We start from the raw sequence: 17,163 nt of genomic DNA on the forward strand, positions 1-17,163 counted from the left end.
ATCTGAAAGGAGTGTTTGGGTCCTTGGACAGTGAGGAGGGAGGTAAAAGGGCAGGTGTTGCACCTTCTGCTATTGCATGGGAAGGTGCCATGTGAAGAGGATGAGGAGTTGGGGGTGATGGAGGAGTGGACCAGGATGTCATGGAGGGCATGGTCCCTATGGAATGCTGATGGGAGGGGGGAGGGGGGCAGGAGGTGAGGGGAAGATGTGTTTAGTGATGGCATTATGCTGGAGTTGACCAGTTTACTACACTGGTAGCTGGTGTTGGGTTATCAACACTGGTTGAATGCATGACCCAGACTTTCCTGTCACTTGCCATTTCAACACACCACCCTGCTCTCATGCCCACATGTCCTTCCTTGGCCTGCTGCAATGTTCCAGTGAAGCCCAATACAAACTGGAGGAACAGCACCCCATCTTCCGATCAGGCACTTTACAGCCTTCCGGACTTAATATTGAGTTCAACGGCTTCAGACCGTGAACTCTCTCCTCTTTCTTCACCCCTTTTTCAAAATTTATTTATTTTTATTCATTTATTTTATCTTTTTTATCCCCTTATCCCTTTTTCCCCAATCATCGCCCCCTCCCCCCCACAACCCCATTCCCATCCCCCCACACCCCCATTCCCATCCCCCCACACCCCCATCCGGCCATCTGTTACTTGTTCCATGTTATTCTTTCACATGGTGCTGACCCTTGTTCTGCTATTCACACATTCTGCTTTTTTACCTTTACGGCACTATCAGCATCTTCTTTAGCCCTTACCACTACCTTTAACACTCCCTTTGTCTTGTGTCCATGACATCTTTGTCAATCTCTCCTTAGCCTCCACCTAAGGCTGACCTATCCAGCTTCACCTGCTCCACCTCCCTTAAACAGTATAAATTTAGTCATGCTTCTACTTCTCGTTAGCGCTGAAGGGTCATAGGAACTCAAAACGTTAACTCTGTTCCTCCTCCACAGATGCTGTCAGATCTGCTGAGTTTTTCCAGCATTTTCTGTTTTTATTTCAAATTTCCAGCACCCACAGTATTTCGCTTTTATCTGGTTGAATGCATGCCTGGAGATGTCATGAGTCGACCAACTGCCTTATCCCCAGCGTCCCACATTTCGTTGGTTGCCACGCCCATCCTCAGGTCGCGCACACTGCCAATCCCCACAATAAATTGCAGTGGAAAAAACTCTTCGTTCCCCAATTCTTGACTGTTAGTTAAACAGCCTTGTTTCCCATCTCTAATAACTTTTTTTAAACGAATGAACATGTGTTCCAAGAAAGTTGAAAATAAACGTTTTTATATCCCTGTCATTTTTCTCCAGGGTAGCTCGCGGCAGTGTCCTGGAGATTAGGCTTCAGTTGCTGGAGATTTCCAGGCCTATTCTGGGAAACTGGCTGTCCCCCTCCTGAATCTGTTTTAAGCAGGAAAGGGTGCACGAGGGCAGCACTCATTCTCTACTTTACGCGGCAATAGGGTTCATTATGGCCTGTTTAACCGATAAGCAGGTCGTTAGTTGGCTGCTGCTGCATCCCCTTTCAGCAGTTCACAGCGAACAGCCGAAACTTGGTTTAATGCTGCAACGGAGTGGGGAGGCTGGGCTGATCCGTGACCGCAGCCCAGGCCGCGCCCGGTTCCTATGGTTATCCCTGACCGCCTCCCACGAGAGATTAGCCTGCGTCGCGCATGCGCTCTGTCTGCCGTTGGGGTCCCCCGTGGGGTGAAGGAACTGAAGCTTAGATATGGTGAGTGAGTGCGGCCGCGTCCATCACTTGACAGCCGGCTCTGCTCCTCGGGCCTTGTCCCGCCGGTTGGGCGGGGAGCTAGCAGTAGCGGTAAATTTACCAGGCTCCAATTTATTGTCTCCGCCGACGCAGCAGGAAGGATCAATCAAAAATCAACCGGGCTCCACGGCCTTACGTTGGCCCAGCCCCGGTCAGAGCTGGTTCTTCGGCCGGCCGGCCGGCCGCCCTCCCCCGGAGGGGGTAAGCGGGTCCACCTCACTATCTTCCCGTCTCCTGACAGCTGAGCCCCCGGTTAGTTGCTGTTCGGTGTAGCCGGGCGCGAACACGACATCACCCCGTCTCAAACAGGGATCGGGTGGATAGTGAAATGGAGGAAACTTGGCCTTTTGTCTCTTCCCTAACTAACTTAATCCAAGGGGCCTCGAAATTGTCTGTTACTTTTGCTCCACTAATTTTGAGCTCTGTTGAATTACGGAAGGAATTGGTGCGTTATCAGACATTGGGAGCTCGGAACCTGCGTGCTTGGTGGTTTTCCAAAGATATGGGCTTGGTTTATTAGATGTGTGCTTTAAAATATTTAGCTAGTTATAAGTTTACATTGAAGTTGGGGGTGGAGATTTTCTGCTCTGCAGTAATACCCTGTTCATAATTGTTATTAGTATTTTAGTAAGTTATGTCCGATTTTTGAACTGTAAACACCACCTCACTGTGTAACTATTTTCTGACTTTTATTTGGAAAGATCATTCTCAATTATAGAAACATTACAATAAAGTATTGGTGGTCACTACGGGGTACAGTTTGAAGTGAAGAATTCGAGAATCCATAAACGTCAAGATTCCCAATCTAGTCTTAGGAGAAGCAAGGATAGCAATTGCACAGGACCCTGAGTATATCCAATTGTAGGTTTGTCTGGTAGTAATATGGGCCCCAAACGAAACCTTTATATGCAGCCCTCTGCAAGGCAAATGTTACTCCAGGTCAAACATGTAAAATAGTTCACAGTGCAGAAACAGGTGATTCAGCCCATTGTATCTGGTGGCTTTTTGCTAAAGCAATCCAAAACTCATCCTCCTCTTCTCTCCCTATCAGTCTGTAACTTCCTTTGCTTCAAATGCCCTTCCACCTTTCCTTTAAAAGATGCAATGGGCTTTCCTTCAGTCATTCTCTGTGGCAAAACATTTCATGCTCCCAATAGTGCCCTGTGTAAAGAAATTTCCCGTAACTTCTCACCTCACCTTCTTAGTTTTACTTTGGCAACTTCCCAGGCAAAGGAAGTAGTCTTTTTCTTTTCGTTTAGCACTTTCATAATTTTTTACTTCTACTAACCCTCCTCTTGTCCCTTCTCTGTTCCAGTGGGAATACTGGACAGTATTTACCCACAACAATACTTGAGTTAATCCAAAGAATTTTAAATTAATATGTGCACAGATTGAGAAAATTTCTTTTTATCTGACTGTTAACACTTTTCAGAGGACTTTTTCTTTATTAATTTACGGAATGTGGGCATTGCTGGCTAGGCCAGCATTATTTTCCATCCCTAATTGTCCTTGACAAGGTGGTGGTGAGCTGCTGCCTTGAACCGTTGCAGTCCCTGTGGTGTAGGCACACCCACAATGCTGTTAGGGAGGGAGTTCCAGAATTTTGACCTAGTGACAGTGAAGGAAAGATGATATATTTCCAAGTCAGGATGGTGATTGGCTTGGAGGGGAACTTCCAGGTGGCGGTGTTCCCATGTATCCGCTGCCCTTGTCCTTCTAGATGGCAGCAGTTGTGGGTTTGGAAGGTGTTGCCTAAGGAGCCTTGGTGAGTTTCTGCAGTGCATCTTGTAGATGGCACTCATTGCTGCCATTGTTTATTGGTGGTGGAGGGTGTGAATGTTTGTCGACGGGGTGCCAAACAAGAGGGCTGCTTTGTCCTGGATGGTGTTAGGCTTCTTGAGTATTGGAGTTGCACTCATGTAAGTAAGTGGAGAGTATTCCATCCCACTCCTGACTTGTGCTTTGTAGGCAGTGAGTTATTCGCTGCAGGATTCCTAGACTCTGACCTGCTCTTGTAGTCACTATTTATATGGCTAGTCCAGTTCAGTTTCTGGTCAATACTAACCCCCAGGATGTTGACAGTGGGGGAATTCAATGATGGTAACACCATTGAATATTTTTGGGCGATGATTAGATTCTCTCTTGTTGGAGACAGTCAATGTCTGGCACTTGTGTGGTGTGACTGTTACTTGACACTTGTCAACTCAAGCCTGGATATTGTCCAGGTCTTGCTGCATTTGGACATTGACTGCTTCAGTATTTGAGGAGACATGAATGGTGCAGAACACTGTGCGGTCATCAGCGAACATCTCCCACTTCTGACCTTATGATGGAAGTAAGGTCATTAATGAAGCAGCTGAAGATGGTTAAGCTGAGGACACTACCCTGAGGAACTCCTGCAGTGATGTCCTGGAGCTGAGATGACTGACCTCCAACAACCACAACCATCTTCCATTGTGCTAGGTATGACTCCAACCAGCGGGGAGTTATCCCCCTGATTCCCATTGACTCCAGTTTTTTTAGAGCTCCTTGATGCCACACTTGGTCAAATGCAGCCTTGATGTCAAGGGCAGTCACTCTCACCTCACCTTGGGAATTCAGCTCTTTTGTCCATGTTTGAACCAAGGCTGAGTGACCCTGGCGGAACCCAAACTGAGCGTCAGTGAGCAGGTTATTGCTAAGCAAGTGCCGCTTGATAGCACTGTTGATGACCCTTTCCATCACTTTACAGATGATTGAGAGTAGGCTGATACAGCGATAATTGGCCTGGTTGGATTTGTTCTGTTTTTTTTGTGTACAGGACATACCTGTGCAATTTTCCACATTGCTGGGTTGATGCCAGTGTTTTATCTGTACTGGAGCAGCTTGGCTAGGGCGCGGCAAGTTCTGGAGCACTAGTTTTCAGTACTATTGCTGGAATATTGTCAGGGACCATAGCCTTTGCAGTATCCAGTGCCTTTAGTTATTTCTTTATATCACGTGGAGTAAATTGAGTTGGCTGAAGACTGGCATCTGTGATGCTTGGGACCACCGGAGGAGGCCGAGATAGATTATCCATTTGGCACTTCTGGCTGAAGATTGTTGCGAATGTTTCAGCCTTATCTTTTATGCCGATATGCTGAGCTCCTCCATCATTGAGGATGGGGATATTTGTGGAGTCTCCTCCTCCAGTGAGTTGTTTAATTGTCCATCACCATTCACGGCTGGATGTGCCAGGACTGCAGAGCTTAGATCTGATTCGCCAGTTGTGGAATTGCTTAGCTCTTGTCTATCACTTGCTGTTTATGATGTTTGGCATGCAAGTAATCCTGTGTCGTAGCTTCAGCAGGTTTGCTTGGTGCTGCTCCTGGCATGCCCTTCTGCACTCTTCATTGAACCAGGGTTGATCCCGTGGCTTGGTGGTAATGGTAGAATGGGGGATATGCCGAGTCATGAGGTAACAAATTGTGGTTGAGTACAGCTCTGCTGCTGCTGATGGCCCACTGTGCCTCATGAATGCCCAGTCTCGAGTTGCTAGATCTGTTAAAAATCTATCCCATGTAGCATGGTGGTAGTGCCACACAACACGATGGAGAAGATCCTCAATGTGAAGATGGGACTTCATCTCCAGAAGGACTGTGCGGCAGTCACTACCAGTACTGTTATGGACAGATGCATCTGCGCCGGGCAAGTTGAAGTATGTTTTTCCCTCTTGTTGATTCCTTCACCACATACTGCCGACCCAATCTAGCAGCTATGTCTTTTAGGATTTGGCCAGCTCAGTGTGCGCGACCGAGACACTCTTGGTGATGGACTTTGAAGTCCCTCACCCTGAGTGTATCCTGCCACCCTCAAGTGTTTCGTCCAAGTGGTGCTCAACACGGAGGAGTACTGATTCCTCAGCTGAGGGGGGGTGCAGTGCATGATAATCAGCAGGAGGTTTCCTTTTCCATATTTGATCTGATGCCATGAAATTTCATGGGGGCCGGAGTCAATGTTGAGGGCTCCCAAAGTAACTCCCTCCTGACTGTATACCATTCTGCTACCACCTCTGCTGGGTCTGTCATGCTGGTGGGGCAGGGCATATCCAAGGATGGTGATGGTGGTGTCTGGGATATGCTCTGAGGTACGATTCCACGAGTAAGACGATGACTATGGTTGATGAGCCTGTGAGACAGCTCTCCCAGTTTTTGGTACAAGCACCCAGATAAGTCTGGGTTTGCCATGTTGTTTCCGGTGCCTAGATCGATGCCAGTTCCTTTTTATTGATGCAGCTGATTGGTTTGATAGGCTACTTCAGAGGGCATTTAAGAGGAACTCATATAGGCCAGACCAGGTGAGGATGGCAGATTTCCTTCTAAAGGGCATTAGTGAACCAGATGGCTTTTTACGACAATGGTTTCATGATCACCATTAAACTTTTAATTCCAGACTTTTTTTTAAATTGAATTTGGATTCCACCATCTGCCATGGTGGGATTCGAACCTCAGGCCCCATAGCATTACCGTGGGTCTCTGGATTACCAGTTTAGTGACATTACCATTACCCCACTGCCTCCACTCCTGCCTGCAAAATATTAGTCACCCTGTGCCATGCAATTAATTTTTTTGCAGTTTTCCATTTCACTTAAATGAAGTCAACACATCTCATTCAGAAATAAAAACAAAGTGGTGGAATAATTCAACAGGTCGAGAAGCATCACTGGAGGGAGAATATTGGAGCTATCAACCCTCTGGCACTTGGTAAATTGATACCTGAGTCATTTATAGCACTTGATGGTGATATTGTTGATTGACCAGCCTGTCTTGTTCACTGATAGGACTTGGAGGAATACACTTCTGATTTGTGCCATTTGGCCTCCAATAACCTTGCAAGCCAGTGTCCCAGTGGTTTTGGTTGTAGAGACAAGAAACTATGTTCTGTGCTGCTCAGTTTCACTGTTCCAGTTGGTTAAACTCCAAGTATACTCCTGCATTTACTCTGTTTATGCCTTAGTTCTAGTCAACTTGCACCTAACTCTCTTACATGGTTTAGTGAGCCCCTAAAACAGGTCTGCCATTGTCATTATTTAGTGTAATGTCTTTTGAAACATACTAAATTTAATATTGTGATTTTTATATTAAGACAGTATCTTTCTGCATATCCTCTATATCATGAACAAGATTGTAATTGTACAATCTGTCTATTGAGCAAGTTAAAATGCTGTTTAAAATATCCCACTTTCCATCCTCTTCTATTCTATCCTTTACGAAAAATAGCCAGTATTTGCCATTTTAATTAGTGTACATATTGTATTGGTGGCATTTTGCTTGTATTTCATCTATTTGTTGTACTGCCAAGTATGTAGGATATGTGTTTAGTTTGGTCCATATTTCATCCTTTCTTTGAGAAAATGGACAGGTTTTTTCTCCATTTTCCAACTATTAACGATGCAATTTAAAATTTATTCCATTTAAAATTTGCTGTTGGGTTTTATACATTGTTCATCCTTGATTTACACTTCCCTACTATTCAACAGTTGCAGTTGTTAATTGATTTCACTTATATTTTTAAAATCCAGCTTTTTGCTTCCTTTAGAGTTTTTTGTTCTCCAATCACAGTAAAATTAATCTCAGCAGTAACAAAATTCAGTTGAATAATCAGCACAGGTTATTGGCAGGGGTTTGGTCAAACATTTCTTGTGCCCTGTTTCCTGCTTTAGGTCTCACTTAGTCTGTTTTCAAATTTACAAAATGGTGGTAGGTATAGCAATGCACAAAAATTATATTTCTTTTCCTTTTAAGTCTATTACTTTTGAGTTACCTTCCTGCTTGCATACTTGTTCTTATGGGATAAATTGGTGAGTTTTATTTGTGAGTCTGTTAATATGACCTGTGTACGACTATTCCTTTTGGTGAGGACCCTGTAAATGTGGAGGAAACAAAAACAGAGTTGCATTTATATAGGACTTTCACAACCTCAGGATGTCCCAAAATGCTTTACAACCAATAAAGCACCTTTCAAATGTTTACTGTTGCCATGTGGGGAATACAACATTTGATGACTTTCAACCTTAACCATCATCAAATAAAAGAACAGAATCCTTTTTTTAAAAAAAAAACTCTATTCTTACAGGAGCACAAAGGCTCAATACTTGAATTATAAGTACCCAGAATGGACAGCTACTTCAAGTCAGCAGTTTGCGACCTGGACAAATTACTTGATGAGTTTGAGCAAAATCCAGGTTGGTTGCATTTTTTTTCCTTCAGATGTCTTTAACTTTTTCCCCTATTCTTTCAGTTCTTGTACTTCAGTGAGTGTGCAGTCTGCCTTGGGGTTGTAAATTAATCTGACGCTTTGAGTTGTGCAAGTGTAGACCAATGATGTAACTTTGAAGTATTCCCTTTTCCTCATAGTGTTAGTGCTTGGCATAAGACCATAAGACAGAGGAGCAGAAATTAGGCCATTCGGCCCATCGAGTCTGCTCCGCCATTCAATTGTGGCTGATAAGTTTCTCAACCCCATTCTCCTGCCTTCTCCCTGTAACCTTTGATCCCCTTACCAATCAAGAACCTATCTATCTTGGTTTTAAATACACTCAATGACGTGGCCTCCACAGCCTTCTGTGGCAATGAATTCCGTAGATTCACCGCTCTCTGGCTAAAGAAGTTTCTCCTCATCTCTGTTCTAAAAGATCTTCCCTTTACTCTGAGGCTGTGCCCTCGGGTCCTAGTCTCTCCTACTAATGGAAACATCTTCCCCACGTCCACTCTATCCAGGCCTTTCAGTATTCTGTAAGTTTCAATCAGATCCCCCCTCATCCTTCTAAACTCCATCAAGTATAGACCCAGAGTTCTCAAATGTTTCTCATATGTTAAGCGTTTCATTCCTGGGAACGTTCTCGTGAACTTCCTCTGGACCCTCTCCAGGGCCAGAACATCCTTCCTGAGATACGGGGCCCAAAATTGCTCACAATATTCTAAGTGTGGTCTGACCAGAGCCTTATAAAGCCTCAGCAGCACATCCCTGCTTTTATATTCTACTCCTCTCGAAATAAATGCCAACGTGCATTTGCCTCCCGACTCAACCTGCAAGTTAACCTTAAGAGAATCCTGGACTAGGACTCCCAAGTCCCTTTGCACTCCAGATTTCTGAATTCACTCCCCATTTAGAAAATAGTCTATGCCTCTTCTTCCTACCAAAGTGCATGACCTCACACTTCCCCACATTGTATTCCATCTGCCACTTCTTTGCCCATTCTCCTAACCTGTCCAAATCCTTCTGCAGCCTCCCTGCCTCCTCAATACTACCTGTCCCTCCACCTATCTTTGTATCATCTGCAAACTTAGCCAGGATGCCCCCTGTTCCTTCATCTAGATCATTAATGTATAAAGTGAAAAGTTGTGGTCCCAACACCGACCGCTGCGGAACTCCACTAGTCACCGGCCGCCATCCTGAGAAGGACCCCCTTATCCCCACTCTCTGCCTCCTGCCAGACAGCCATACTTCTATCCATGCTAGTACCTTGCCTCTAACACCATGGGCTCTTATCTTACTGAGCAGCCTCCTGTGCGGCACCTTGTCAAAGGCCATCTGGAAGTCCAGGTAGATAACATCCATTGGCTTTCCTTTGTCTAATCTACTCGTTACCTCCTCAAAGAATTCTAACAGATTTGTCAGGCATGACCTCCCCTTGATGAAACCATGCTGACTTTGCCTGATTTTACCATGCACTTCCAAGTATTCTGAAATCTCATCCTTAATAATGGACTCTAAAATCTTACCAACGACCGAGGTCAGGCTAATCAGCCTGTAATTTCCCGTCTTTTGCCTCACTCCCTTCTTAAACAGTGGGGTTACATTAGCGATTTTCCAGTCCTCTGGGACCCTTCCTGACTCCAGTGATTCCTGAAAGATCACCACTAACGCCTCCACTATCTCTTCAGCTATCTCCTTCAGAACTCTGGGGTATAATCCATCTGGTCCAGGTGATTTATCCACCTTCAGACATTTCAGTTTTCCTAGTACCTTCTCCTTGGTAATGGTCACCATACTCGCCTCTTCCCACCGACTCTCTTGAACTTTGGGGATGTTACTCGTGTCTTCCACCGTGAAGACTGACGCAAAGTACCTATTCAGTTCCTCTGCCATTTCTTTGTTCCCCACTACTACTTCTCCAGCGTCATTTTCAAGCGGCCCAATATCCACTTTTGCCTCTCTCTTACCCTTTATATATCTAAAAAAACTCTTGCAATCTTCTTTTATATTACTGGCTAGTTTACCCTTATATTTAATCTTCTCCCTCATTTTTTTAGTTGTCCTCTGTTGGTCTTTGTAGGCTTCCCAATCCCCTGGTTTCCTACTGCTCTTCGCCGCATTGTATGCTTTCTCTTTAGCTTTTATGCTGTCCCTGACTTCCCTTGTCAGTCATGGTTGCCTCGTCCTCCCTTTAGTATGCTTCTTCTTCCTAGGGATGAATTTTTGCTGTGTCTCCCAAATTACTCCCAGAAACTCCTGCCATTGCTGTTCCACTGTCTTACCTGCTAGGCTCATCTCCCAGTCAACTCTGGCCAGCTCCTCCCTCATGCCTCTGTAGTTGCCTTAATTCAACTGTAATACCGTTACATCTGATTCCAGCTTTTTCCTCTCAAAGCTGTTTTGATGCTTCACCCCAGTAATGTTACAGAGGTTAAGAACTTGGGTCAAGTGAAAAAGCTATTGTGCTACAACTTGAAGTTTTTCCTCTTTGTGAAATTGCCTGAAAATTGAAGAAAATCTGTGCTGAAGGATGATCTTTGTGATGTTTTATGCCCATGTATACATTAAATGCTCCCAGACCAGATATTGCATAGACCTGTTGCAATGTAAAGCTTATTCACTGCTTAATCTCATTTAATATTGTACTCTTAGTCATCAAATTGACTACTTCCATTCCATTATTCTTTACTGGACTCTGGCTGGAATGCCTGAGCTTTACCATGGCTGAGCAGGCTGAAGGAAGCATCTGCTAATACCCCTGCGAGTGGTGGCTAAAAAGTATGTGAAGATGAAACAAAAGGTGACCAAAAAAAAAATAGAGGGAGAACATAAACTTTGAGGGTAAACTAGCAAGTAATATAAAAACAGACAGTAAGGGCCTTTTTAAATATATAAAAAGGAAGAGAGGCCAAAGTGAACATAGGCCTCTTAGAGAATGAAGCTGGGGAAATAATAATGGGGAACCAGGAAGTGGCAGGGGAGTTGAATAAATACTTCACTTCAGTCTTCACGGTAGAAGATACTAATAGCATTGCAAAAATACTAAATAACCAAGTGGCAAAAGGGGGGGAGGAAATAAATACAAAAATTATCACTAGAGAAAAAGTACTAGAGAAACTAATGGGGCTAAAGGCTGATAAGCCCCCTGGACCTCAAGGGTTGCATTCTAGGATATTAAGGGAAGTAGCTACAGAAATAGTTGATACACTGTTAGTAATCTTCCAAGAATCCTTCGATTCTGGAAAAGCCCCAGAGGATTGGAGAACGGCCAATGTAACACCCTTATTCAAAAAGGGAGGGAGACAAAAAACAAATAACTATAGGCCAGTTAGCTTAACATCTATCATTGGGAAAATGCTAGAGTATTATAAAGGATGTAATAGCATAGCATTTAGAAATACATAATCTTATCAAGCAGAGTCAGCATGGCTTCATGAAGGGGAAATCACGCCTAACAAATTTATTAGAATCCTTTAAGGAAGTAAGAAGCAGGATAGATAAAGGGGAACCAGTAGATGTAATATATTTGGATTTCCAAAAGGCATTTGGTAAGGTACCACATATAAGGCTACTTAATAAGATAAGAACCCATGGTGTTGGGGGTAGTATATTAGTATGGGTACAGGATTGGCTAATTAATAGAAGACAGAGAATTGGGATAAAGGGGGCATTTTCGGGATGGCAATCAGTAACTAGTGGATGCCACAGGGATCAAATCAGTGCTGGGGCCTCAATTATTTACAATATTTATTAATAACTAAGATGAGGGAAGAGAATGTACTGTCGCCAAGTTTGTGGATGACACAAAAATAGGTGGGAAGGCAAGTGGTGAGGATGACACAAGTCTACAGAAGGATATAGACAGGTTAAGTGAGTGGGCAAAAACTTGGCAGATGGAATATAATGTGAGAAAATGTGAGATTATGCACTTTGGCAGGAAGAATAGAGGAGCTGAATATTATTTAAATGGAGAAAGACTACAGAAAGCTGCAGCACAGAGGGATTTGGGAGTCCTTGTGCAGGAATCCCAAAAAGCTAACATACAAGTTCAATAGGTATAGGGAAGGCAAATGGAATGTTGGCCTTTATTTCAAAGGGAATGGAGTATAAAAATAGGGAAGTCTTGATAAAACTATACAAAGCACTAATTAGACCACACCTAGAATACTGTGAATAATTTTGGTCCCCTTATCTAAGGAAAGATATACTGGCATTGGAGGCAACCCAAAGGAGGTTCACTATGTTGATCCTGGGTATGGAGGGATTTTCTTATGAGGAGAGGTTGAGTAGGTTGGGCCTGCACCTATTGGAGTTTAGAAGAATGAGACAGAATGAGAAGAATTGAAACATTTAAGATTCTTAGGGGGCTTGGCAGGGTAGGTGCTGACAGGTTGTTTCCCCTGGTAGGAGAATCTAGGACCAGAGGGCATAATCTGAGAGTAAGGGGACGTCCATTTAAAACAGAGATGAGGAGGAATTTCTCTGAGGGTAGTCAATCTATGGAATTCTTTACCACAGAGGGCTGTAGAGGCTGGGTCATTAAGCATATTCAAGGCTGAGATAGACAGATTTTTAATCAGTAAGGGAATCAAGGGTTATGGGGAAAAGGCAGGAAAGTGGGGTTGAGGATTATCAGGTCAGCCATGATCTCATTGAATGGCAGAGCAGACTCGATAGGTCGAATGGCCTACCTCTGTTCCGACATCTTGTGATCTTATGAATGACTATGAAGGCTAAAATTGGATGCTTTTTTTCTTAATCCCCACTTCTCCAAGCCCCTTGTGAGGAAGTGCTTGGCAGCTCCTTTCCCAATCAACAAGCTGTGTTTGTTCAATGCTCTGTGCAACCTGCCATGAGTGCTTTTCTAGCTAACATCTTGCTAGTCGATATACATTCTGCCATTTCTGGTTTGTTACTTCATATCATGTAGCATAAATGTCAGAAAATGAATCAATTTTTACTTTTACCATCTAGTTCTGAGGCTGGTTATTGTACAACACCACACTAGATTTGTTTGAGTAAGAACATAACATAAGAAATAGGAGCAGGAGTAAGCCATTTGGCCCGTCAAGCCTGCCCTGCCATTGAATAAGATCATGGCTGATCTGTCCCAGGCCTCAACTCCTCTTTTGTGCCAGCTCCTCATAGCTCTCAACTCCCAGATACTTCAAAAACTTATCTACCTCCTCTTTAAATACTTTCAGTGATCTAGCCTCCACAACACTGAGGTAGATAATTCCAGACATTCACTACCCTCTAAGAGAAGAAATCACTTCGCATCTCAGTTTTAAATGAGTGTCCCCTATTCTGTAACCATGTCTCTTAGCTTGAGATTCCTCCATGGGTGGAAACATCTTCTCAACATCTACCCTGTCAAGCCCCCTCAGAATCTTGTACGTTTCAATAAGATCATCCCTCATTCTTCCAAACTCTAATGAATAAAGGCCTAACCTGTTTAGCCGTTCTTGATAAGTCAAACCCTTCATCCCAGGAATCTGCCTAGTGAATCTCTTTTGAACTGCCTCCAATGCCAGTATATTCTTTCTTAAATACGGCGACCAAAGCTGTGCACAGTACTCCAGGTGCAGCTTCACCAACATCCTGGACAGTTGTAACAATCCTTCCCTATTTTTAAACTCCAATCCCCTAGCAATACAGGCCAAAATTCCATTCGCTGCCTTAATTACTTGCTGCACCTGCATGCTAACTTTGTTTCATACACCAGAATCCTCTGTGCTGCACTTTTTTGGAGTCTGCCTTTTGATTTCTCCTACCAAAGTGCATGACCTCACACTTTCCTACATTACACTCCACCTGCCAAGATTTTGCCTACTCACTCAACCTATCAATATCCCTTGCAGATTCCTTATGTCCTTATCACAACATGCCTTTCCGTCTATTTTTGCATCGACAGCAAATTTGGATACATTACACTCTGCCCCCTCCTCCAAGTCATTAATATAGATAGTAAATAATTGAGGCCCTAGGACTGACCCTTGTGGCACTCCACTAGCTTCGTCTTTCCAACCTGAAAAAGACCAGTTACCCCGATGTCTTCTGTACATTAACCAATCCTCAATCCATGCTAATACATTGCCTCCAATACCGTGAGCTCTTATCTTGTACAATAACCTTATATGTGGCACCTTATCGAATGCATGACCATTTGTTCTTTACTGCACAATAATTCACTTCAATTATGTAATCTGTGGTATCTTTTATTTGTTAACTAAACTTATGTTTAAAAACTTCTTTAGCATGTGCAAGGCACATTTACGAATGGTGGTGATTTCTTTCCCTAGGCAGTTAAGCTGTTCTACTTTAGTACAATATTTTATATGTTTTGTAAATTTCCCTACTAATTTTGGACTTCATAGGAACTTTCTAATTTAATTTTGGGATTTTGTCCTGATTTTTGTTTTAAAGATGAAAATGATTTTTGCAAGACTGCTGGAGGAGAGCCCATATCTTCAGACTGTCCGTCTCTTCACTCAAACCTAAAATGCTTAACAGACTTGCCTGCATCCACTGCAGAGACTGTATTCAACACACTCTCATTTGACGCACCTCAAAGTCAGCTTGAATCAGAGTCATTGTTGCCATGTAATGCTGATCCAGGAGAAACTTTAGCATTGCCACCATCACAAAAAACTCTAACAGAGTTGGACTTGTTGTCTACTGTTGATAGCAGAGCATCTGGTGATCCTGAGCAGTTCAATCACAGCAGAGGCAGTGGACCTATCTGTGACTTAATTAGTGACACTGAAAGTGTGACCCATGAAACAAATGGGCACGAGGTTGATAATGAAGCTGAAAATAGGCCCAGTGAGAACCAGGCCAGTGGCTCCCTGCTGATAGACTTTAACCAGCCTTCTCCACCAGTTCATACTGGAGAATTAGAATGTTCAGGAGGAGAGAGTTTAGGAATTACAAGCCTATTGGAGTTGAATATAAGTTTTCATAATAGCACAGAGCTTGAGCCACAGCATTCAGGACATTTTCATGCGGAAATAAGGAATCAGGAATATTCAATCCAATGCGAGAGTCCTGATGAACTCAAAGATGATGAACCTGAAAAGGAACAGGAACATCTTGAAAAATTGCCTCAGTCTGAACAAAGTGAAGAGTTGTCATTTGTTTCAAAACAAACCAAAGAAATCAGTTCTGTAATTGGTGACACTGCTGGATACCATGATTTCACCAACAAAAGACTAGAGCATCCTGGCAGTGTAAAGTTGCCTATGAGTGTAACTTTGAACACCGTAACCACTGCATCCTGTGAGTCAGAGGATGGTGAAACTGGTTTAGAGGTCGAAAAGGAGTTTTTAAAAGTAAGATATACGTGTAATGCTGGATTAACAAAAAATGCAAATAAGGTGGGTCATTTGAATAATTCTACCAAATCTGCTGATTCTTTGCTAATTCCACTTCCTGGAGCAGACTGCACCATAAACTCAGTAGATCCAGAGCAGGATTTGCAGGCCGATTCATCTCAAAAAGAGTATAATGGAACCTTAGAATGTGACTCGACCATGTGCATAATTAAAGACTCTGTTAAACTGAACTTCAAACCACATGATCAAGATCTGCCTCATGTAGATGATACCAATCAGAATTTGGAGCACAATGGTGATATTTATTCTGAGGAACCTGTATGTTTTGAAGGTAAAGAAGAGACACAGGGAAAGGATGAAAAATATCCTAACACCGAGTGGGTGCAACCAGAAAGAAATTTGATGTCTTCAGATACTCTTGCAGAAACTATATATAAACCATTTGAAGAGGTATTGAATAATGTAAGTGACATGGAAGCAGTGTCTACTTACAAAGAATTTACGGCTGAGTTTTCTTTTGTTAATGACAGCGATCAGGATGGATATATCAATGATATGCTGGTTAGTGATTCTGAACTTGATGCGTTCTTAATGGAACAAAGCGATCAGAATCATTTAAAAGAATCTATGGTAGGAAATTTGGTTCAAAGCTTTTCAGAGTCTACTACTATCCAAACTGGTTTGCACAAAACAGATGGTTCTCTAAATCTTTCTGAAGACGTTGTGGCTGTTGGTGTAAGTCATGACACTCGGGAAGAAGAAACTCCTGAATCAGCTGAGTGTGAAAAAGGGAGGTTGACGATAAATACTGGGAGCACTCCATCCCCAACAGAAAATGATTCCGTAAACCCTGCTGTAAATGAAGTACTGTTTAGGATAACTCAAAAACCAGATAGAACCAAAAATAGTAAGTCTTTGTCCCCCACTGACCCTGATCAAATAGCTAACTGTACCCTTAATAATCAGATTAATTTTGGAGGTGCTAGACCCAAACACTTTAATTCTCAAGCAAGAATTCCACCAAATAGAGATCTGAATGATCCAGTTACTGATAATCCTAAGGATGCTGCTGACAGTTTGGATCAGTGTACAGTGTATATTGATACAAAAGGTGCCGTTTCTGAAACAGTCCAAAGCCCATCCATTTCAAGCTCCATGTGTAATTACAGCATTTGTACAGAAGATGGGACACAAGTTTTTGGACCATCATACGATTCCTTAACACATGATGAATACGTAGGAATTGCAGCTGAAGGTATTGATGTTGCTGAACACCTCATCAAAGAAGCGTCAATACTGGGACAGAACCAGCCACAATGGATTCCAGATTCCGAAGCACCAAACTGTACAAAATGCCAAGCTAGGTTCACCTTCACAAAAAGGAGACATCACTGCAGAGCATGTGGAAAAGTAAGTACTGTGCATTAATTTATTCAATGGCAAGAACTTCTTTGTTTTCAATTTTCTGAGAGTTAATGTATCCAAGTTTGCTGTTATGCTAGGTGGGAATGTAAGCTGTGAGGAAGACGGAGGCTGCAAGGAGATATAGGTTAAGTGAGTTGGCAGCAAGGTGACAGGTGGTATATAATTGGGAAAATGCGAGGCTTTAGTAGTAAGAATAGAAAAACAGAATATTATTTAAAATGTGTGAATTTCTTCTAAATGTACTCGTACAAGGAACTCAAAGTTAACATGCAGGTACAGCATCTAATTAGGAAGGCAAATGGCATGTTGGCCTTTATTGCAAGGGGTTTGGAATACAAGAATAAAGAATGCTTGCTACAGTTGTTTAGGGTTTTGTTGATACCACACCTGGGACAATTTTGGTCCCTATAT

At 43.0% G+C, this 17,163-nt stretch overlaps 1 protein-coding gene across 4 annotated transcripts in view; it reads left to right on the plus strand.

The window, feature by feature from the left end:
• The first annotated feature begins 1,628 nt into the window (after positions 1–1,628).
• The window catches only part of LOC144694038 (zinc finger FYVE domain-containing protein 16-like), a 96,590-nt gene continuing 81,055 nt past the window's right edge, over positions 1,629–17,163 (plus strand). For 3 of the 4 annotated variants that reach the window (XM_078564394.1, XM_078564409.1, XM_078564417.1), the window contains exons 1-3: positions 1,629–1,738; positions 7,871–7,979; positions 14,420–16,737. In XM_078564394.1, the coding sequence (XP_078420520.1) occupies positions 7,910–7,979; positions 14,420–16,737 (2,388 nt within the window). In that variant the 5' untranslated portion in view covers positions 1,629–1,738; positions 7,871–7,909. Of the gene's footprint in view, positions 1,739–2,081; positions 2,223–7,870; positions 7,980–14,419; positions 16,738–17,163 lie in introns of those variants that run through there. The other variant, XM_078564401.1, reaches the window with a different exon arrangement.

This window comes from Cetorhinus maximus, chromosome 2, assembly GCF_964194155.1.
Source record: "Cetorhinus maximus chromosome 2, sCetMax3.hap1.1, whole genome shotgun sequence".
In the NCBI taxonomy this organism is placed as follows: Eukaryota; Metazoa; Chordata; class Chondrichthyes; order Lamniformes; family Cetorhinidae; genus Cetorhinus; species Cetorhinus maximus.